The sequence below is a fragment of the Lontra canadensis genome, unplaced genomic scaffold (assembly GCF_010015895.1).
Source record: "Lontra canadensis isolate GAN:19392208 unplaced genomic scaffold, GSC_riverotter_1.0 scaffold7, whole genome shotgun sequence".
In the NCBI taxonomy this organism is placed as follows: domain Eukaryota; kingdom Metazoa; phylum Chordata; class Mammalia; order Carnivora; family Mustelidae; genus Lontra; species Lontra canadensis.
Genome location: NW_022631001.1, coordinates 37,468,246 through 37,492,447, shown reverse-complemented (window position 1 = coordinate 37,492,447; position 24,202 = coordinate 37,468,246). Strand labels below are relative to the sequence as shown.

General features: G+C 40.5%; 1 protein-coding gene and 1 long non-coding RNA gene across 2 annotated transcripts in view; both read right to left on the bottom strand.

The window, feature by feature from the left end:
- Positions 1-9,904: 9,904 nt before the first annotated feature.
- LOC116865430 lies at positions 9,905-10,345 on the bottom strand. Its single transcript, XR_004382174.1, has 2 exons — positions 10,182-10,345; positions 9,905-9,986 (listed from the first exon to the last, which is right to left on the bottom strand). It is a non-coding gene; the product is annotated as an uncharacterized LOC116865430 (long non-coding RNA).
- A 5,781-nt stretch (positions 10,346-16,126) lies between these two features.
- Positions 16,127-24,202, bottom strand: part of PDE3B (phosphodiesterase 3B) — a 179,685-nt gene continuing 171,609 nt past the window's right edge. Inside the window, exons 13-16 of the mRNA XM_032853535.1 lie at positions 23,646-23,849; positions 21,633-21,794; positions 17,820-18,075; positions 16,127-16,392 (exon numbers count right to left, since the gene is read on the bottom strand). Of these exons, the coding sequence (XP_032709426.1) occupies positions 16,178-16,392; positions 17,820-18,075; positions 21,633-21,794; positions 23,646-23,849 (837 nt within the window). The 3' untranslated portion in view covers positions 16,127-16,177. The remainder of the gene's footprint in view (positions 16,393-17,819; positions 18,076-21,632; positions 21,795-23,645; positions 23,850-24,202) is intronic.

The following is a 24,202-nucleotide window of genomic DNA, read 5'->3' as shown; positions in this document are numbered from 1 at the left end:
ATAAAATGATTTTTATCCTGCATTAGGTTAGTGTAGTAATACCATATTGGCTGATTGGTGGATACTGAACCAGCCTTTCACCCCACAAATAAATCCCACTGGATCATGGTAAATTATCCTCTTAATGTATTGTTGAATTTGATTTGCTAATATTTTCTCACGGTTTTTGCATCTATGTTCATCAGGGATATCAGCCTGTAATTTTCTTTTCTTGTGTTTTTCTCTGGTTTTGATATAACGGTAATAACGGCCTTGTAGAATGAATTTGGAATTGTTCCTTACTTTTCAATTATTATTTTTTTTAATAGTTTAAGAAGAATAGGTGTGAACTTTTTAAATATTTGGTAGAATTCAACCTGGTCTTCAACTTTTTTATATTGGGAGCTTTTTGATTACTAGTTCAATTTCATTACTAGTAATAGGCCTGTTCAGATTTTCTGTTTCTTCCTGATTCAATCTCGGAAGGTAGTACGTTTCTAGAAATTTTTCTATTTCTAGGTTGTCTAATTTGTTGACACAATTTCTCCAGGTGTTGCTTTTGATCTTCTGATTATGATTTCTGTGGTCTAACTTCTGTCCTTTCTGGTTTTGTTTATTTGAATCCCTCACACACACAATTCTTTTTTTTTTTTTTTTTTTGGATGAGTCAGGCTAAAGTTTTATCAATTTCATTTATCTTTTCAAAGAACCAGCTCTTAGTTTCACTGATCTTTCCTATTGTATTTTTAGTCTTTATTTCATTTATCTCCACTCTGATCTTTATTATTTCCTTCCTTCTATTAACAGGTTTTTTTCCTCTTTTTTTTTTTTCCTCTATTTATATGAGGTATAAGGCTAGGTTTGAGATTCCTCTTGTTTCTTGAGGTAGGCTGTATTGTTGTAAACTTCCCTCTTAGAATGCCTTTTGTTGTGTCCCAAAGATTTTGGACCATTGTGTTTCTATTTTCTTTAGTCTCAATGTATTTTTGATTTCCCCTTTGATTTCTTCATCAAGCCATTGGTTGTTTAGTAGTATGTTGTTTAGCCTCCATATGTTTGTTTTTGCAGTTATCCCCTTGTAATTTCTAGTTTGAAAAAGTTGTGGTCAAAGAAGATATGTGATAGGATTTCAGTCTCTTAAATTTATTGAGACTTGTGGACTAACATGTGATCTATTCTAGAAGATGTGCCATGTGCACTTGAAAAGAATGCATTTTGCTGTTTCTGGATAGAAAGTCCTGTATGTTCCTGTTAAGTCCATCTGGTCTAAGCTGTCATTCAAAGCCACTGTTTCCTTGATTTTCTGTCTAGATCCATTGCTATAAGTGTGGTATTAAAGTCCCCTGCTAATGGATTACTGTCCATTTCTCTCTGTTAATATTTGCTTTATATATTTAAGTGCTCTTATGTTGGGTGCTGGAATTTACTATTTTTATTAAAATTTACCATTTTTATATCCTCTTGTTGGATTGATCCCTTTATAACATGTAATGCTCTTCTTTGTCCCTTGTTACAATCTGCAGTTTAAAGTTTATGTCATCTGATAGAAGTATTGCTATCCCTGTCTTTTGTTTGATTCTGTTTGCATGGAATATCTTCTATCCCTATATGATTCTGTTTGCATGGACTATCTTCTATCCCTATATTCAGTGTCTATGTGTCCTTAGTTCTGAAGTGAGTCTTTTGTGGCAGCGTACAGATGGGCCATCTTTTTTGTTTTAACTCCTTCAGTTACCCTATGTGTTTTGATTGGACCATTTAGGCCACTTACACTGAAAGTAATTATGTTTAAAATTATTGATAGATACATATGATTTCCCTGATATGAGGAAGTAGAGATGCGACTTGGGAGGTTTGGGGGGTAGAAAAGAATAAATGAAACAAGATGGGATCAGGAGGGAGACAAACCATAAGAGACTCTTAATCTCACAAAACAAACTGCAGGTTGCGGGAGAGGGTGGGGTGTAGGGAGAGGGTGGTGGGGTTATGGACATTGGGGAGGGTATGTGCTATGGTGAGTGCTGTGAAGTGTGTAAACCTGGCAATTCACAGACCTGTACCCCAGGGGCTAATAATACATTATATGTTTATTAAAAATTTTTAAAAAATTATTGATAGGTATGTACTTATTGCCATTTTGGTTATTTTCTGGTGGTTTTTGTAATTCTTTTTTTAAAAAGATTTTATTTATTTATTTGACAGATAGACATCACAAGTAGGCAGAGAGGCAGGCAGAGAGAGAGAGAGAGGAGGAAGCAGGCTCCCTGATGAGCAGAGAGCCCGATGCGGGGCTCGATCCCAGGACCCTGGGATCATGACCTGAGCTGAAGGCAGAGGCTTTAACCCACCTAGCCACCCTGGCGCTCCAGTTTTTGTAATTCTTCTGTTTCTTATTTTGTTGTTGTTTTTTAAGACTTTATTTATGTCTTTGTGAGAGAGAGTAAGCTCATGAGTAGGGGGAAGGGCAGGGGGAGAAGCAGACTCCCCACTGAGCAAGGAGCCTGATGCAGGATGTGATTCCAGGACCCCGGGATCATCATGACCTGAGTCAAAGGCATTTAATTTACTGAGCCACCCAGGCGCCCTCTTCTGTTTCTTCTTTTGCTCTCTGTTTGCCCCTGTGATTGGTAACAATCTTTAGTGTTATGCTTGGATTCCTTCCTATTTCATCTGTGTCTATTACAAGTTTTTGGTTAGCATTTTCTATGGGGTTCATATGCAACACTATGTATATGGCAGTATATTTTAAGTTGATAGTTATGCTTGAACACATTCTCCCCCCACCCTTAAGGTTTATTTTAGAGAAAGAGTGAGAGCAAGAGCATGAGCAGGGGGAGGGGCAGTGGGAGAGGGAAAACAGTGTTCCAGGGGAATGTTGGGGCTTGATCTTATGACCCTGAGATCATGACCTGAGCTGAACCCAAGAGTCAGATACTTAACTGACTGAGCCATGCAGGTGCCCGTGTTTGAACACATTCTTAAAAGCACCACAGTTTTACTCCCATTCCACCCCCTAATTTTTGTATTTGCTGTCATATTTTACATTCTTTCACTTGTGTATCCCTTAACTAAATACGGTGCATATAGTTGATTTTACTGCTTTTGTCTTTTAATCTTCTAGTTTCATAAGTGATCACTCTTGATCTACTACTTTTACCACAAGTTTGCTTTTACCAGTGAAATTATTCTGTCATAATTTTCTTCCTTCTACTTACGGCTTAGTCTTATCCCACTTGAATCTCCTTCACACTTCTTACATGGTCGGGTTAGTGGTGATGAAATTCTTTAACTTCTGTTTGTCTGGGAAACTCTGTATCCCTCCTTTAACTCTGAATGATAATCTTGTCAGGTAGAGTATTCTTGGTTGTAGATTTTTTTTTCCCCCTTTCAGCACTTTGACTACATCTTGGTGCTCCCTTCTGGCCTCCAGAAATCTACGCTGAAAAATCAGTTGAGAGCCTTAAGAGTGTTTTCCTTGTTTGTAACTAGTTGTTGTTGTTGTTGTTGTTTTCTCTTGCTGATTTTAAGATTCTCTCTTTGTCTTTGATTTTTTGCTATTTTAATTATGTTTCTTGGTGCGTGTCTCTGAGTTCACTTTGCTTGGGGCTCTCTTTGCTTCCTGGGCCTGGATGTCTGTTGCCTTCCCTAGGTTAGAGAAGTTTTCCATTATTATTTCTTCAAATAAGTTTCCTGTCCCCACTTTCTCCTGTAATGTGAATGTAGTATGCTTGATATTGTCCCAAATGTCCTTTCACCTATCCTAATTTTTAATTTTTTTCCCCTGCTCTTCAGTTTGGATGATTTCTACTAACCTGTCTTCCAGATGGCTGACCCATTCTTCTACCTCCCCTCATCTGGTGTTCACGCCTTCGACTGTCTTTTTCCTCCTTTTTCCTCTCAGCTATTGTATCCTTCAGTACTGACTAGTTCTCTTTTCTATTTTCTCTTTGTTGACATTTTCGCTGAGTTCATCCACTCGTCTCCCAAATCCAATGCGCACCTTTATGACCGTATTTTGACGTCTTTATCAGATCAACTGCTGATCTCCATTTCACTTAGTTCTTTCTCTCACATTTTGTCTTGATCTTTCATTTGGAACACATTCATGACTCCTTATTTTTGTCTGTTTCTTATGTATTAGGTACTTGAGCTATGTCGCTTGGTCTTGAAGATAATGGTCTTATGTAGAAGGCATCCTGCAGGGCTCAAAGGCACAATCCCCCCAGGTCACTGGTCATCAACCACTCCAGGGGTGTCCCGTGTGGGCTTCATGTGCCTTCCTGTTGTTTCTGGGTGGCAGCTGCTGCAGGCATGGTGGCAGTGGGACTAGCCCCCAGCATGGCTGGCTTGGAGCCTGGTGCACTGGTGGATAGGGTTGGCCCCCTCAGTGTGGCAGGCTGCTAAGACAGGCTCTGCACCTGTTTTAGGTGTGTTGGTGGGCAGGGCTGCCCCCTCAACTTTCCCCAAGGTAGGAGTCACTCTGGAGGGGCACTGGCTTTAACTGAAGCTGCCTGCCAGGGTGAGTGGGTTGGGTGACATTGGTGGAGAGTGTCGGAACTGATGCCCTGGGCATCATGCAAGCTAGGCTGAAGGCAGGCAAGAAAATCATGCCTATCAGCTCTTCTGTTTCTGGAGAAGATTCCTACAGATCCCTGCCCCTCTGGAATACACCCTAAAATCAGTACATTTTCTTCATGTATGACCCAGGTGCTTTTCAAACCAATGCCTCTGTGCTGGATCTCCCAGCAAGTGACTGTGCCTCTGAAGAGTGGAATCTGTTTCCTAGAACCCTCCTGCTTTCTGGAGTTCAGCCCCATTCATTGGTTTTCAAAGCCAGAGAGTATGGGGGCTAATCTGTCCAGTGCAGGTCCTCAGGGCAGGGCACTTGATCTGGAGCTTGAACCTGTCTCACTCCACAGGGAGGGCTTTAGCACCTGTCCCTCTTGTTTGTGGGTCACCACTAGGTGCTCTTCAACCTGTCGTTCCGTGCCCCCCACCCCAGTATTTTCACAGTTTCCTCACTGGGTCTTGAGAGTGAGCCTGCATACAAGCCCTCCAAGAGTGGAACCTCCATTTTCTAGAGTACTTTGGGACCCCTGGGTGTCAGCCCCGTTGGATTTCCAAATGGGATATTCCAGGGACTCCTCTCTCTCTCATGCAGATCTCAAGGGCTGGGGTGCCTATGTGGGACACCAACCCCTTGCTCTTCTGGGAGAGGTGCCTGTCTGATGAGATCCTTCCCTGTTCTGTATCACCATGTCGAGGGTGGAGTATTTTTTTTTTTTTTCTCCCAGATGATGCCTCTGCCTCTCCTACTCATCTTGGTTTATTCCTTTTACCCTTTGTTGTGGAGAGAAGCCCATCTAGTCTTCAGATCTTTTTCAGAGGAAAATGATCCATACGTAGCTGTAGATTTGCTATGTCCATGGGAGGGAGTGAGTTTGGGATCTTCCTATGTCAGCACTTTTTTAAAAAGATTTTATTTATTTATTTGACAGAGAAGGGTGCCTGGGTGGCTCAGTGGGTTAAAGCCTCTGCCTTTTGCTCAGGTCATGATCTCAGGGTCCTGGGATCGAGCCCCATATCAGGCTCTCTGCTCAGCGGGGAGCCTGCTTCCCCACCCACGCCGCCTGCCTCTCTGCCTATTTGTGATCTCTGACTGTAAATAAGTAAATAAAATATTTTAAAAAAAGAAATCTATTTATTTATTTGACAGAGAGACAGTGAGAGAGGCAACACAAGCAGGGAGAGTGAGAGAGGGAGAAGCAGGCTTCCCACTAAGCAGGGAGGCTGATGTGGTGCTCAGACCCCAGGATCCTGGGATCATGACCTGAGCCACCCAGGCGCCCCAGCATTTTCCATGATAGACCTTTTTTTTTTTTTCTACATGAATAACCTTCTAGTGGTGATTCCATCTCCACTCCCAGCCCCCTACCTATCACAATGCGTGATAGACCCAAATTGCAAATATATTATTTTGGAATTCACATCTGTGTCATGACTGATATTAGCCTGTGATTTTTTTCCTTTCCTACACTATTAGTTGGGTTTGATATCACAGTAATAGTAACCTGTAGAATGCATCAATACTGCTCCTTCATATATAATAGAGAATAGTTTGAATAAGATGGGAACACTTAGTTCCTTGAGTGTTTGTAGAATTTGCTTATAAAATCATCTTGACCTGGTGAAGTTTGTTTGGGGGTAGATTTTTAACTATTGATACAATTTATTTATTTTACTATAGGCCTATTCATGATTTCTAACTCTTGGGTGAATTTAGGTAACATGTTTTATTATTTAGGAGTTTTTACTTTTGTCTGAGTTTTCAATTTTATTGGCATAAAGTTTAACATACTCTTCTATCTTCCTATTCCAGATCCTTTTTCATTCCTAGTATTAATATTTATATTCCTTCTTGGTCGTTAAGCAATTGCAGCAGAGTTTGATGTTTGTTTGCTTTTTTCGTTTTTTGGTTTTTTTTTTTTTTCCTTTCGATTCTGTTTCAGCTTTGGGGTTTGTCAAGCTTCTTTGTTTTCTATTTCACTGACTCTTTTTTCTTCATTCCATCATTTTGTTTTGTATTTTCCACATTCCATTCTTTATTTTAAACAAAAGAAAGAAAAACCAAAATCCTTGGCGGGGGGAATGTATTTCTCATGGCTCTAGAGGCTAGAAGTCTGAGGCCAAGGTGCCAAGCTGGGTTACAGTGAGAAAACTTCTAGGTAACATGAGCCCCCTGTTCCTGTATCCTCATGTGGTGGAGGCTCCTAAGGGAACTGGCTGGGCCCTTTTTGTAGGACCCTGATCCCATTCACAAGGGCTCCGTCTTTATGACCTAATTAGTTCCCAGAGGTTCCCCCTCCACACACCACTGGATTAGGAATTGGGGATTAAGTTTCAACATAGGAATTTGGGGATGACGGGGGGCACCAAAGTTCAGTCTGTTGCAATGACCTCATCTAAATCCATGACCTCTACTATCTGATAGTGTGGTTCATAGTTCTTAATCATGGTTTCTTAGTTTTACTGGTTCAAATTCTTCTTCTTTTTTTTTTTTATTAAGATTTTATTTATTTATTTGACTGAGAGATCACAAGTAGGCAGAGAGGTAGGCAGAGAGAAAGAGGAGGAAGCAGGCTCCCCACCAAGCAGAGAGCCCAATGCAGGGCTCAATCCCAGGACCCTGAGATCATGACCTGAGCCGGAGGCAGAGGCTTAACCCACTAAGCCACCCAGGCGCCCCTAATGGTTCAAATTCTTAAGGAAGAATGTGAAAGACTAAGTTCAGTCTTTGGACTCATTTTCCACTTGGGTTAGGTATACATTCTTGAATCGGTCAGCTGTGGACAGAAGGGTGGGGTCATGGGGTTTCAGCATGGTGGTCTAGCCCACAGAGAGACAGAACTTTCCCCAGAAAGGGAAGGCAATCAAGATACTATCTACTTTTCATTCGATCCTAAACTTGTCTCTGTTCTTTCTAGAGGGTCAAAGCACTGCAGGTATTCCTGACTGTTTTTGTCCCGCGGAGCTCAGCTTCAGGCCTGCGGGACCTTCACAGGCAAGCTCAGTCCTGCCCATTTCTGGACTCAATTTACACAGCGTTAACAACACCTCGAGTGCCCTATGTCTGTCAGCAAGCAGGATCTAAAATTTAGTCGGGGGCCATGAGCAGCAAGCATCTTGCTGTCTACCATGCTGGTTTCTCCCCCGACCTCCTTACTAGGTCTCCCCGCTCTCAGCCCCCAGTTGAGATATAAATGATATATATTAGTTTTAGGTGTACAACAGAATGATTTCAGGTTTGTATTTAGTGTGAAATGATCACCACAATAACCGTACTTAACATTCATCACCACAGTTAGGATTTTTTTTCTTGCAATGGGAACTTAAAAGATTTATTCTTAGGAATGTTCAAATATACAATAGAGGATTCTTAACTGTAGTCATCGTGTTGTACCTTACATCCCCAGAACTGACTTATTTTAACTGGAAGTTTGTATCTTTTCACAAACTACACCCATTCTGTCCACCTCCCCACCTCTGGCAACCACCAATCTATTCTCTGTCCCCGAGTTCATTGTCAACAGTTAAGATTCCACATTTAAGGCAGATTCTGTGGTGTTTTTCTTTCTCTCACTTATTTCACTTGGTTAGCTTAAGGACCTCAAAGTCCATCCGTCTTGTCACAGATAGCAAGATTTCTTCCTTTTTTATGACTGAATAGTATTCTATTGGACATATATGCCACATTTTCTTAATTTATTCTTCAGTGGACACTTAGGTTGATTCCATGTCTTGACTATTGCGAAGAATACTGCAGTGGGGACACCAGAATGGCTCAGTCAGTTAAGTGTCTGCTTTCAGCTCACGTCATGATCCCAGGGTCCTGGGATTGAGCCCTGTGTTGGGCTCCCTCCTCAGCGGGGAGCCTGCTTCTTCCTCTGCCTCTGCTGCTTCCCCTGCTTATAGTCTCTCTGTATAACTAACTAACTTAAAAAAAAAATGCTGCAGTGAACTTGGAGGGGTGTATGTATGTAGTGTTTTTGTTTCCTTTGGATAAATACCCAGAAGTGGACTTGCTGGATCATCTGGTAGTTCTCTTTATTTTGGGGATAACTTTCATGTTTGTCATAGTGGCTGTGCCAGTTTCCTTTCCCACCAACAGCACACTAGAGTTCCCTTTTCTCCTCTTTCTTGCCAACACTTGTTAGAATGGCTACTATCAAAAAGGAGGGGCACCTGGGTGGCTCAGTTGGTTAAGCATCTGCCTTCGGCTCAGGTCACGATCCTGGGGTCTCAGGATCGAGTCCCGCATCAGATTCCCTGCTCCCCAGGGAGTCTACTTCTCCTTCTGACCCTCTCCCCTCTCATGCTTGCACTCTCTCTCAAGTAAATATTTTTTTAAAAATTAAAAAGAAAAAGACAGCAGGTGCGAGATGATCACTCATTGCACTTCTATTTGCACTTTCTGGACGAGTGATGTTGAGAGAGTCTGATTGCAGAGTCCAATGTGGGGCTTGATCTCACAACCCTGAGATTGTAACCTGAGTCAAAATCAAGAGGCGGACGCCTAACTGACTGAGCCACCCAGGTGCCCCTAGTTTTGCATTTTTATGATCCATTTGGCTATGTCTTGTGGTTCTATACAATTTGCCAATTATATCTCAATCTTTTTTTTTTTTCCAAAGATATTTTTTTATCCACTTGAGAGAGAGAGAGAGAGAGGTCACAAGTAGGCAGAGAGGCAGGCAGAGAGAGAGGGGGAAGCAGGCTTCCTGCTGAGCAGAGAGCCCGAAGCAGGGCTTGATCCCAGGACCCTGGGATCACGACCCGAGCCGAAGGCAGTGGCTTTAACCCACTAAGCCACCCAGGTGCCCCAATTATATCTCAATCTTAAAAATGCCACTGGAATTTGGTAGGGATTACATTGAATATATTGTTTTGGGTGGTCTGTACATTTTAACACTATTCTTTCAAACATGAGCACTGAATTTTGCATTAATTCAATTTTCTTCAATGTGTTATTCACCATTTTTTTTTGAAGATTCGTTTTTTTCTATTATGCTCAGTTAGCCAACATATAATATACATCATTGGTCTTTGATGTAGAGGCTTTATTTTAGAAAGCATATGCAAGAGCATGGAGGGGAGGGGGAGGGGGAGAGGGAGAAAGGATCCAAGCAGACTGTGTGAAGTTCAGAACCAGTCACCGGGCTCAGTCTCACAAGCCTGAGATCATGACCTGACCTGGATCTACCAAGAGGCAGTTGCTTCAGCAACTGTGCCCCCCTATGTTGTTCACCTTAGTTGTGTTCTATGTATTTCCTTTGAAATTGTAAATGGGATTAATTTCTCAGATATTTCATTATTTTATAGAAATGCAAGAAATTTTTTATTTTGCACCCACCAACTTTACTGAACTTTTTTTTTTTTTTGGTGAAGTCTTTAGGGTTTTCCATATGTATATAACATCGTGTCATCTGTAAGTAGAGACCATTTTACTTCTTTTTTTTTTTTTTTTAAAGATTTTACTTATTTGACAGAGATCACAAGTAGGCAGAGAGGCAGGCAGAGAGAGGAAGAAGCAGGCTCCCTGCTGAGCAGAGAGCCTGATGCGGGGCTTGATCCCAGGACCCTGGGACCATGACCTGAGCCGAAGGCAGAGGCCTTAACCCACTGAGCCACCCAGGCACACCAACTTCTTCCTTTCTTATTGGAAGTTTTCATTTTTTCTCTGAGTGCTCTGGCTAGACTTCCAATACCGTGTTGAATAAAAGTGGTGAGTGTAGCATCTTTGGTTTTTATTTTAGGTTAGCTGTGGGCTTTTCTATACGTGGTCTTTATGTTTCTTCCATTACCCACTTTGTTTAGAGGTGTTATCATAAATAGATGGTGAATTTTATCCTATGTTTTTCTGCTCTACTGAGATGATTTTTGTCCTTCATTTGGTTAATGTAGTGTATCTGTATTGTTTTTCTAACTTAAGCTAGATCCTTAGCTCAGTAACTTACCAACCTTTTTTTTTTTTTTTCTAATATAAACCTCTAATGCCCTCAGTTTCTTTTCAAGTGTCATTTTCACTACATGTTAATTTTTGGAAAGTAGTACAGGTATTTTAATTGTTCACCTCTACTTACGTTTAAGTGCCCATTATGATTTCTTTATTTAGCCTGGAGTTATTTAGGAGCAATTTCTTTAATCTGTTAAGCTTACACAGAAATAGGTAACAAAAAATAACCGAAGACTAATAGCCTTGTGGTCTGAGAACATGGTTTATATGATACATATACTCTGAAACTTACTGGGACTTGCTTTATACACAAGTGTGTGGTCGAGTTTTATAAGACTGTTCACTGTGCTGTTTTTACATTTTTATTAACTTTTGGTTTAACTTATTCAGTGTGTTAAATCTTCCATCCAGATCGTAAAAATGACATTCTTTTTTCTCTGTAGTTCTAACAACTTTTGGCTTATGCATCTTTGAGACCATTAGGTAAGTACTTGTATTTTATGTACCTGGTAAATTTCCTTTACAAAACAGAGATAGTAATACAGTGTCTACCTTAGAAGGGTGGTGATAATGTAAACTAACACCAAATCACAAATCACTAAGAACACTGTTTAACATTAGTACATTGTAAGTACTACCTAAATGCTGGCTTAAAAAAAATCCTGATAGATTAGATGTGCCAATCCAAAACAGTGACTACTTATATTTCTTGTAGTATTGATATTTTAAAATTATTTAATATTATTTAAAATATTTTAAAATTTGTTCCTGCTTTATTTCTCCCTATTTATCCTGTTGTTTCTTTTCTCATTTACAACATTTTGATCAAGTTTTTTTACTCCCCTATCAGTTTAGAAGTTATATGCTTTTTTAAAACTTTAGTAGTTCTCCTTAATTTTAGAATTTTTCCTAATTTAACAGAGTCTAAAGTTACTATCTTAATTTCCATTTTGAAAGCATGTAAGACCCTTAACTTTATCTCTTGATTGACATGTTGTTATCCAGGATTTTAAGGCCTAGAAAATAATTTTTTTAAAGATTTTATTTATTTGACAGAGAGAGAGACAGACATCACAAGTAGGCAGAGAGGCAGGCAGGCAGAGAGAGGGGGAAGCAGGCTCCCCGGTGAGCAGAAAGCCCAATGCAGGGCTCAAATCCCAGGACCCTGAGATCATGACCTGAGCTGAAGGCAGAGGCTTAACTGACTGAGCCACCCAGGTGCCCCAAGTTTTTAGTTCATATAAACAATGAATGATTTAAGACTTATCTAAATACATTATTAATCTGTTTACTTTTCCTTCTTGCATTGCCTATCTTCCCTCATTTTTCTTTTTTCAAGTATACACTTTCAAACATTGCTACTCTTAAGTGTGGTCAACAGACCAGTAGCACCAACATTACTTCGCCTGAGAACTTTTTTTAAAAAAATAGGCTCTTAGGGACCTACTTTTAAGAAATACAGACTCCTGGGGCGCCTGAGGGGCTCAGTTAGTTAAGCCTCTGCCTTTGGCTCAGGTCATGATCCCAGGGTCCTGGGATTAAGCCCCTTAACGGGCTCTCTGCTTAGCAGGGAGTCTGCTTCTCTCTCTGCTTGCTGCTCCTCGTGCTTGTACTGTCTCACTCTTGTTCTATCTCAAATAAATAAAATCTTAAAAAAAAAAAAATACAGACTCCTGAGGTCCACTACAAATTCACTAGGTCAGAATAAGCATTTTAACCGGATCGCAGAATGATTTTTATGTGCATTACAGTAAGCTTTAGAAGCACTGTTCTAAAAATTTCATTAGGTTAGGTCTGTTGATAGGAAAAATCAGTGTTTATCTGAAAATGTCTATTTTAGCCTCAGTTTTGGTGATTAAGTTGACAGACTTATTTATTTCCCCACCCCCCTCAGCACTTAGTAGAAAATGTTGTAGTGACTTCTGGCTTCCATTTTTGGAAACTGAAAAGTTGTCATCTGTCTTGTGGCCATCTGTACCTGGTGAATTTTATTTTTTCCTTATGTTCCATGCCCAACATGGCTCTTGAACTCAAAACCCTGAGATGAAGGCACAAGTTCTACCAGCTGAGCCAGCTAGTTGCCCTTGCACCTCGCTCATTTTTTGTCATTCTGAATCTTATTCCCTTCAACATTTCATGCATGGTTATTTCATATTTTTTTGATAAGGCAATGCAGCATCTGCAGTCATTGGTAGCCTAAATCTGCTATTTATTTCTGCCATTCTCCTTTGGGGTTGTTTCCTTGTGTTTGGCGACTTTTATCAAAGTTCTCCAGAGAAAGAGAACCAATCGGATACACACGCACCCCTGCCCCTCCACCTCATGCACAGTCTACTCTGGTATATCCTCTCACAGTGAATGACACGGACAATCGCCTGAAGCAGAAATCAGAAAGTCCCTATGTTCTTCCTCCCCCAGCAGTCATCAGGGTAAACAGAGTCTCCACCTCAATCAACAGTCTACTCACTTCTCTGTTGTCCTATAATCTTTCCATGTCCAGATCAGGGAGACCTCTCCCCACGTCTAATGCCATTCTTCCATCTGACGTAGTACGTTTTGAATGATCTTCATAAAATGTAAGTGTAATCAGGTCACTCCTCCGGATTAAAACTTCTTCAGCTCTCTCTGCCTGCCTCTCTGCCTACTTGTGATTTCCGTCTGTCAAGTAAATAAATAAACTCTTAAAACAAAACAAAACAAACAAAAAAACCTTTTTCAGTTCCCCATTTCCTTGAGGAAAAAAGTTTAATGGCATGTCATGCTTTACCAAGCCCTTCAGTAGCCATCGTCTCTGTGCCCCTCCCCGCCAGCCACCCTCAACCTCATTTGGCTCCTCTAAAGTGGGGATGCGTCCTTTTCTGGGCCTTTACACACACTGTTAATCTCTGTCCACAACCAATTACCTCCAAGGTAAATCGTAATTCTTGCCTATGGGAAGCTGTTCATCCCCGCTCCACGGGCCAGTCACCACCCCTGTCCAGTCTCTAGAGCTGCTCCGATCAGCCTGGCAACTGTAAGAAACCAGGGTTGGCTTTATTCATTTTTTTAAAATTTTTTTTAGATTTTATTTATTTGACATGGAGAGAAATCGATCACAAGTAGGCGGAGAGGCAGGCAGAGAGAGAGGGGGAAGCAGGCTCCCTGCTAGCAGAGGGCCCGATGTGGGGTTCGATCCCAGGACCCTGGGATTATGACCTGAGCTGAAGGCAGAGGCTTAACCCACTGAGCCACCCAAGCGCCCCTATTCATCTCTTTTGTGAAGTTCATTCCTATGAGATGCAATCGAGAGAGAGGAAATTTTTTACTTCGGCAATGCTAGAATTTACAGGAGTCTTACAAAAATAGAAAAGGCGAATAGCACCAATAAAAAATAGCAGGAAATAGCCTTCAAATCAGGAAATAACTTTAAAAATATTTTGTTTTTATATGGAAAAAGAAAGTATGGGTAAGCACACAGCTACAGCACTACAAAATTATTTCCAAGACCAGTGAGTTAATACAATAGCAAATTCATGATGAAAATTATAATAAAATTAATCTGGTTCAGTAGTAACCAAAATAGAATATGTAATTTGGCTTATGTTAATTTTTTTTTAACAGATTTTATTTATTTGTCAGAGAGAGCACAAGCATGGGAAGTGGCAGGCAGAGGGAGAAGCAGGCTCCTGACTTGATCCCTGGACTCCAAGATCATGACCTGAGCCAAAGGCAGATGCTTAATGGACTGAGCCACCCAGGCATCCCTTCTGGCAACTTTTCAAGTAAGATTGCATTTAATAGCACTGTGTATACTTAATATAGTCAGATTCATTTCTTAAAGTTTATGAATTTGCTTCAGCTAGGATACTTCTTAGTGTTTGGTCTATTTTAATATGTCAATTATTTAACAAAGGATAAATTTAAAAGTTAAATTATTTAAAAATGAGTTCTCAGTAATAGCATTTTTAATGAAAAACATTCCTTTTGAGAAAATACATACCCTAACCCCCATACAAAATTTTAATAGGAAATCTGAGTCTCATTATGCATATGTGCACATGCGAATTTATACATGTGTACTTTCCAATAGCAGAAATATACTTATGCCGGATGCAAAATGTACACCAGGGAAATAAGAGCCCAGGATATATACATTTAAAGTGCAAACTCAATAAATTAGTTAAAATTTTATTACTCAGTAATGTGCGACCAGGTTACAAATTATGTGGCAGTGGTAGCAAAAGTGGCAGGAAGGAACTTCACACTCAACATGTCTAATAAATAAAGCTTGGTGATCCATTCAATATTATACAAAATCAAAACTTCTAACACTTCTAAAGATCTTTAATATCTTTGAGAAATGCCAAATATTCTAGGTAGGTAAGAAACTGCCTGACATTACACTTAAAAGAAATCATCTTAGAAAATTAATGGTTTTAGTATCTAAAAAGCCATAGATCCAAAATATGGTCTCCAAGAAAAAATAATTTAGTCTCCCATCCTGTTAGCATTTAGGCTATTCTTTAGATCATCCACAATCTTTCACGACTCAGGTACATATCTGTACCCAAGGAGTTCATGAACATTGTAAATACGGTCCATTTTCTTTGCAGTTAAGAATTCCTACCATTTTTTGTTAATTAGACTCACAGTTGGGTTAGCAGAACTCAGTAGTCCTAGGTCACTTCTGTCATGTAGTCTCAAGGCAGCAGGAAATGAACAAGGATGGGCATCAGTTTTACAGTGACTAAACACGTGACACCTAACATAGGATCCGGACAGAAGCACATAATCCAATTATTCGCTGTGGCTTTCGGAGCTCCTCCTCTTTCTTTGATTAGACTTGAATTTATCTAATAAGGAATAATGCTCATTTCCTAAAAGGTTAACATCTTTAGGACAATTCCTTTTCCTTCTGGACAAATCTGTGTTTATATTAACTAAATGTTTAAAAGTATGAATCCTGAGCAACAGTAGTAAGAACCATTTTTGATTTTGAAGAAAATCCCGTCATTGTTACACCCGAAACAGCTTTAAAAATTCAAGCATGGGATGTTAAGTCAGTGAGACTGGAACTCAGACTTCTGATGTCCACGGCAAACCTGAATACTTTGAGCAGAAATCGAACACACATAGTAGGTGACACACAACAGTAAGAAGAAGCATCAGAGATCGATGCACCTGGATTCTGTTATACTTAACGAAGGTCACTCAGTTTTTCATGGATAAACGCAGCTGGGAGCACAGCTCTAAGCAGTTCTTGCACTGAACAGGCCCCTCGGAAAGGCAACACTGGATTCCTTTTTAGATGGGCACAGACTTCCCCCCCCGCCCCCCGCCAAAATGTTCGAAGACCTAAAGGACATGTTCGGGAAAAAAAACAATAGGAATCCCGTTTTCATGAAAGCAAAAAGTTCTGGCCACTTTGGAAACTGAAGTCACTTGAATTTTTAGTTCTAGCTACCATTCATGAAAAGGAAGTGCTTACTACCCAGCAAAGCATCATTACGACAGAGCACTGGTGTACCAGTGAAGGCGTCCAGGCACAGCTTCACGACACAGGTCAGCGGGAGCCGTGCACCAAGGGTACATGCAGAGTCTGCGTGGCGAGGAGCCTCTCACAGTGGCTGGGCCTGTCCCCACAGGAATGGTCCGCACACTGACCCCGGGCACAGCCCTCCAGGCTTCTTCCATATGCCTTTTCTCTCATTCCAACGGCCTCTCCTCCTCTTCATCTGCTTCTTCAATGACCTGAATGTCATCTGCTTGAGGTAAGGAAGGATTTTCCACCTGCAGTTTATTCCCATCAGCTTTACATTTCTCTTCTTCCTCTATCATTTCCTTCCATATCTTGTGGTTCTCAGTGAGGTGGTGCATGAGCTGACAAAATATTTGCCGACTGCCTTTCCTCCTTTGCGGTTCTGTGAAATTTAAAAAGCAATATATCGTGATCGTAGCAGTACAGTCCCCTTGTTCATTCACTAAACTTGTGAGTGCCTGTTACGTTCCAGGCACTTATTTCAGGCACCGGGGTTGTAGTAATGAACATTAAGACGGAAATAATCTGCACTGTGGAGCCCATATTCTAATGGAAAGACCCAGGTAAGCAACAGGAGAAGGGAAGCGTGAGCTGGTGTTTTTATCAGATGAAAATAAAGCAGAGAAGGGGACCAGGGAAGACTGGGTGGAGTGCGAGGGGAGGAGGGGTCCTAAAGTTTCAAGTGATAAATAGCAATGTGAAGTTCAACAACCTTTTTAGGATTTTAGGTATTGAATTAAACACCATTACCAAGGTTTCAGTGAATATAAATAATTTTTGGAAGCCAGTCAGCTTGTCCATGATGATGCTGAGAGGGTAGAGGCAGACGACGACTATTCTTCCTGATGGTGTCCCTGAACACAGCTGGGGGGTGGGGGCAGTTCTTCGGAATTATGTTATCTGTTCTCATTTAGAGCATGCCTGGAATGCTAGATATAATTTAAATTCTACTTTACTTGACGGAGAGCAGGAGAGAAAGGGAGAGAGCACAAGCAGGGGAGCAGCAGAGGGAGAGGGGGAAGCAGGATCCCCACTAAGCAGAGAGCCTGATGTGGGACTTGATCTCAGGACCCTGAGGTCATGGCCTGAGCCAAAGGCAGACACTTAACCAACTGAGCTACCCAGGTGCCCCCTTCAATTCTAGTTTAAAGAGCAAATAACTGATTTCATTTATAGCTACAACGGTGACAAAATTTTTTTTCTCATTTATAGTCACTGCTTTGTATAGAAAACTATGTCCCTACAGTTTGGCAATTCAAGTCCATCAGAGCCCTACACTTGCTTCTCCCCTTAGAGCTAGAGAAGCTATGTTTTCTCTTCTCCCAACTGTTGTGATCCACCTTCCCAGACACTAGGAAGGCAGATTAGCAGGTGTGGGTGCACTAGCCACACGAAGCACCTCACCTCACCAAGTCAGACATGGTGACAGCCCTACGGAGCGTGCAAAGGCGGGGCCTCCTACAGCAGACTGGCCCCGAAGAGACAAAGACCGAGTGTGACCATGTGAGCACGTCCCCCACCATGCAGGAGTGACTCAAGAGCCCATTCAACCTGAACACTCAGAGTAGTTACTCAAGACACAACTCCTGAATCTGTATCTTAAAGATCCAGGGGCTTATTAGCTGGTTAAGCATCCGACTCTTGAGTTCAGCTCAGGTCATGATCATGGGGTTGTGAGATCAAGTCCCGCTTGGGATTCTCCCTCACCCTCTCTCTAAAACAAAACAACCCCCAAAAACAGAGATCCAAACTTAATGTTACTAATTGTAAATATCCATTTAAGAAATCACAGCATCCCTATATTCTTACTAGGATTTAGACTGTCTTCTATTTCTTCATCATCTGTATCTAATTCTTCACCATCTTCCTCATCGTAACAACTCTCAGTGTCCTCGTCCTCTTCTGCTTCTACCCACTGACCCGGCAGCAAGCCAGCAGCGTCGTAGGAGTTACACAGAGGACCCACAATGTGGGTGATGAAAGATTCTTGGAGTTTTGCTAGTTGAGGTGAAGAACGATCCATGAAGGGACTGATGGGCAAGCCAAGGTTTGCTTCTTCATCTCCCTAATCATTTTAAAAAGAAAAGTACATTTTGAACTGTTGAAAGAATAACCACTGAGCTTTCCTATTAATATTATCCTGTGGTTTTTTTAATATGCAGTCTACATCAAAATAATTTTTACAAAGAAGTGTCTAATTACTCTGTCATTTCAACTGTAAGAATATCTCAGATATCTTGAGAAATCCTAAGTAAGACGTTCACACCTCACCAGTCAACCAGCATGATTAATGTTCAGTGAACAAGAAAAACACATACACACACACACACACAAAACAACAAATCTAACAACCTGAAAAAGTTTATGTCTCTTTCTCTAGGGGGAGATGGTATCAGCAAGTTGTTGTACCTTAAATGCCCAGAGTTGAATTTTGCAAAAGCCTTTCAGCACCCTACCCGTTTCTAAGAGCAGAAGCAGAGGTATGGGCGGCTGAGACGAGGCTGAGGTGAGGAGTCCGGGTCCAACCGTCTGCCCGCCGACACCCTCCCCTGTGGTCTCCAGGGCTTCAGGGAGTATAATTTGAGATCAGACAGATGCGGTTTTCAAACCCTGCTCTTGCTACTTTCTACCTCTGTGGTGTGGAGCATGCTCTATGCCCATTTCAGGTGTAAAATCTTAATAATCTACTTTACAAGCTTGCTTACAAGGACGAAAAGCAATGTTGTATCAAGTATTTGGCACAGTACTGAGGATTCCCCAAATGGTCCTATCGACCTTTTGGTTCCTAGTGTCTGAACTGGTGGGGAATGTATAAAGTCCAGAATGAACCGTGGGCAAGCAACGTCTATCTCTGATGAGGCAACCTGTCCTATGGAAACAACCAGAAACTCTTCTAGTGACTGGCCCATTATCAAAAAAAATCTATGATTTTACCTTCTGTGAGGAAGAAAACTGTTGTTTACAGAAAAAGAAAAGAAAAAACAAGCCTCAGTTGGGTTTATCCACAGGATTCTAGAATTTCGTAAGTTCGGCTTTTTTTTTTAATAGAAGTTTCGCTTTTTTTTAGCCCATGGTACTTAAATGGCTATAAGGATATAAAGACAGGATAATTAAGATAATAAAAAGTTCAGCAAGATTAGAATTTTGCATCCATATCTGAAGGATGCTTAATAGCATAACCAGATTGCAAAAGCCTTCAAGACGACTCTGTGTGGTAGGATGTCAGATGACCTTTTTCTCCTTTAACATATGAATAATGAAACTTACAAAGATTAAGTAAAACTGTCTGAAATAACGTTTTTTTGTGACAGGTCTGGAATTATAGTAGCTGGCGTTTATTGAGCACTTACATGTCAGGAACTGTTCTAAGAACTTAAATTAATTCACCTAATTCTTATAGTAACCTTATGAACTAGATACCATCAAATATTCCTATTTGGGGCGCCTGGGTGGCTCAGTGGGTTAAAGTCTCTGCCTTCGGCTCAGGTCATGATCCTAGGGTCCTGGGATCAAGCCCCACATCAGGCTCTCTGCTCAGCAAGGAAACCTGCTTCCTCCTCTCTCTCTGCCTGTCTCTCTGCTTACTTGTGATCTCTGTCTGTCAAATAAATAAATAGAATCTTTAAAAAATAATAATTAAAAAAAAATTCCTATTTTATCAGTGAAGAAACTGAGGCACAGAGAGGTCAAGTAACTTACCTAAGGTCACATTGCCAGTGAAGAAGAGAACCCAGGCTTCAACCTCAAGCATGTTTTCCCACTTTAATAAGAATTCTATATCCTTTAAAAATATATTATAAATAGGGGTGCCTGGGTGGCTCAGTGGGTTAAAGCCTCTGCCTTCGGCTTAGGTCATGATCCCAGGGTCCTGGGATCCAGCCCCACATCAGGCTCTCTGCTCAGCAGGGAGCCTGCTTCCCTTTCTCTCTAATTGTGATCTCTGTCTGTCAAATAAATAAATAAATCTTAAAAAAAAAATATATATATATATATCATAAATTGGGTCTAACTGAACTTTCCTAATGTTCTTTGAATTAGTGAGTCTTCTAAAGTTGGCATATACTACTACTACTTTTTTGTTACTTCTGTTTGCACAGATAATATAAAGATGGCGCTTTCCTTAATGTAAAATTCATCTTTTGTGAATATGAGCTGAAGCCCAAGGCCGGCTTCAGCCATCTTTGAGAATGAAGATGGTAACATGCAAATAGTATATTATAATCTCTGGGTGAATATTTATAACCATTTTCATCTCCAAATTATATATAATTTAGTTCAAATGTATCGAAATGGTAAAATATTAATAATCTTGGATCCTTATGTATTCCCATGTTTTTTTCACGGCACAGTGTTTTATAACTTGTAAACAGCCCTAGGGTGGGTGAAAGACACTACACATTCACTATTCAATACACCCCGGATGTAACAAGGTAGAATGGGTAAGTATGCACAGTTTATGGGGTCAAGTTCATCACCCCTGCTGGAGAAGCAACTCATGGTAAGAAAACTCTGTCTCAAAGGCCTCATTTGGTAGACTTCTTGATCTTGCCTGATTATTAGGGTCAACAAGGATTCCCAAGGAACGCAGCTCCAAAGTCAAGATGTATCTGGTAATTTGGAGATAATGAAATGCTGGCTTGTAAGCAGATCCATATACCTCTACATCATAGGGAGCTTAAGAATTGGACCAAAAAAAAAGAGACAAAGATTCTGCAAAGTGGTACTGAAACCAGTAACCAGAGGTTTTGTAATGCTTAACTTTTTATGTTAACTGTACCTTTTTACCTGAATCTGTTTGTTCTTGGCACGCAGCTTGCTACCATGTTTCCACTGCGACCCTTCCCTACTTCTTAACTTCCTTTCCTTGACTTCTGCCATCACACAGCTCTTCTCCCATGTACACACATCCTTTTCATTTGCCTTTACGTGTTCCCGACTCTCCCGCTGTGAGAAGCCAAATCTGAGGCCTGCCATTCCAGGTGCGGCCGCCTCTCAGGCGAACTCCTTGATGCACATTCAGCCTCTCTGTGACCAGCTTCGCTGCATGTGGGGCACGCAAAATTGAGTTCCCTTACAGGAGTAGTATTTGAAAGATTTTAAAACTGGGAAGAGCTTGTTTTTATCTCTGAATCTTTAAAAACCACGAAAAACCTACTTTATCCCCATTTCTAGCCCTCAAATGTCGAGCTGCCTACCCCCGCCACAACCAGGACTTTTACCCAGTTGATGTTTCTAAGGCAGGCAGGCAGTCTTTCTACAGCAGAGTTGAAAACGGGTTGATAGTCTCTAAATATAATCCAAGTACACCCTGAATCAATTAAAAACAGTTTTATCTGGAAATAAACTATCCTAAGTCATGGGCACTCAGGGTTTTAAAAGAGCCCTGACCTGTAGCCTCAAGGGACATTCAACCCATGTCAGTTGGGAATGAGGTATTTTTAAAATTTTTATCAGTGAAAAAGAGCTGAGAAAATACTAAGAGCAGCGCAAATTCTACAATTTCTAACTGTTTTTGGTCAAAGTAACCAGGCTTCCAACATTTAATGTAGCTATCCAAATCCAAAAACTAATGCCTTCAGAGGGCAGCTCTCAAAAATCCCGCCCGTCTCACATTGAACTTACCTGCTCATAAAACTCATTGACAATGCCTTCTGTCCATTTCAAATGCAAGTCCCGAACTTTCGCGGGGCCGTTGATGTCTGCCAGTTTGATGCACACTTGGCATACTAAGAGGCGATCATTCTCATTGCTCCATTCTATACCACTACTGTTTACATCGTTGGCCTATTTTGGAAAAACAGTTATTTTAGGTTCTGAGGGCACAGTTTTGTTTTTTGTTTTGTTTTTTTAAACCAAATTATCTTAAAACTGCTTCCTGTCTAAATTACAGGAAGGAATATGGGTTAAATTTCCCTTTGAAGTGTCATAATTTTGTTTCACTGGAGGCAGAACACCATAAAAACATAACCATGGGTTTCAATATTTGTGATTACCACGGAAAATTGTAACGTACATATAACATGTTAATATATAATAAACACTATATTTATATGTATATGCAAAACATCGATAAATCATTTAAAAATTGTAACTAATTCTACTTTAAAAAAGAACACTTAGGACCTACAGAGAAGTAAGTAGGCTTCATCTGTGAAAGGAAAATATGATACAGTTGAAAGAACACACGTCTTAAAAGCTGATCCCTCTGGTTTTAAATCCTGAATCAATGATTTACTCATTGTGTAATAATAGAAAAATCACTTATCCTCCTTGAATCTAACTCTCTTCATCTCTAAAACAAGAAAAGTAGTACCAATCTAGCCATATTACCATGAGGATTAATAAACAAAAAATGCCTTGTTCACAGTAAATGTTAAATACTAACATGGTTATTTAAATATAATTATCATCACTAATTAGGAGAATTACTCTGCCTTTCAAAAACTCAAATTTCCTTTTGTAAAAGAATGAAATAAATGGGCCAGATCAGTGGCTTCTGAACTTTGGTTTGAGGATAGATTTTTGGGCACCAAACCCTTTTTGTCAAAGGAAAATTTATGTAGACCACCACTATCAAACACTTGAAAGGAGAGCGTTTTGGATTGAAACCATGTAGGAGATCCAGAGCCCCACTCAGGGCATTTTCCTGGGAGACTGTGGAATAGAAATCTCCGAGAAGCACAGATTCAAGAGCATTGGACTAGGTGATCTTTTACCTGTGAAAACTTCTACGACTCTTAGCACTTAAATGAATTTTATTATTAAATAAAAGTTAACAGAGCTCCACAACCATAAAATAATTTTAAAGGCATATGGATTTCTTGCTGATCTTTTTTTTGGGAAGTATATTATTAATATCAAGACAGCCCCATATAGGGTCTCCACCCAGGGGGTTAAATCTAGTATTCCTTTGTTATCAGTTCCTCTACCCTGAGGGTACACCTTTCCTTTACGTCACAAATGTCCTCAAGGAAACAAAGGCTTCCTGCCGGCCAAAGAGGGAGCACCCTTCCTTCACAACATCTATAAAGTGGTGGTTCTCAGCAGTTCTCCACCCCTGTCACCGGAGGGCAGTGTTTCTCAATACTAATGTGAATTCCTGACCGCGGGCACTTCACCTGTTCTCTACTCATTCTTAGCTGGCGCTACTGCCCATGCAGGGCAGATCCCAGGCAGTTGTCTGATGAACGCATTATTCTCTAGTGGAAGAGTGGAGGGTGCTTCTCACCCACACCAGCCAGTTTAACACGAACAGAAAGAAGGGATTAATAGGAGAAGTGAGGGAAGCATTAACTGGCTTCTGAGAAACATCTTCAATTTCACAAAGTACCTTACATGGCTGCACAACTTTCTCCAATGTGCCTCTAAAAGCTTTTGACATCATGAATTGGCTTATCACCACGAGAAAGAAAGTTGTAAGTCTACATATCGAAAGGTAGCAAGTGATAGTATGGTTAGGACGTGTTATAATAAAAAGTTATTTTAAAAAATATTGACACCTATATCAACTCCCATCAGGTATTATTACTTTATGAGTAGTATTAATTCTAACTTAACATTATATAAAAAAAAACTTATCCGTAATACAATAGTGATTTCCATCAGTAAAACCAGACACTAAGTTGTATCACAAACCTTGGCATTGAATTCAGCAAGGAAATCAAAATGCTTTTTAAGATCTGTAGCAAGGATTGCTTCAATTACTAAAAAACGAAAACGCTTGAATTCCACATGATCAAGATTAAGAAGGAAGTTGTATTCTGGGCGAGAGAGATACAGATTCCAAGCTGATGCAGCATGATGATTTTCTAGAACAGATCTGTCGTTGTACAAAACTGCCTGAAAAGTAATAAGAAGGAGTCAGGCATCTCAGAGATACTAATCTTTAATAATAAACAGAGTTAGGCTAGAAGAATATAAACAATGAGTAGTTACTCTATGCTCAGCATTTTAATATTTGTGAAGAAGGGTTGTGATAATTTTCTAAATGGGTTTACTGAAGTACCAAAAGGGTAAGGCATACCTCTCCGGCAGATACATCTAGTAAGTGAAAGGGCAATTCGCTCCAAAGTTCATCTTCCCAGATACCATGCTGCCCTCAAAAGATGTAAAGCTGACGGGCACCTGGGTGGCTCAGTGGGTTAAGTCTCTGCCTTCAGCTTAGCTCATGATCTCAGGGTCCTGGGATTGAG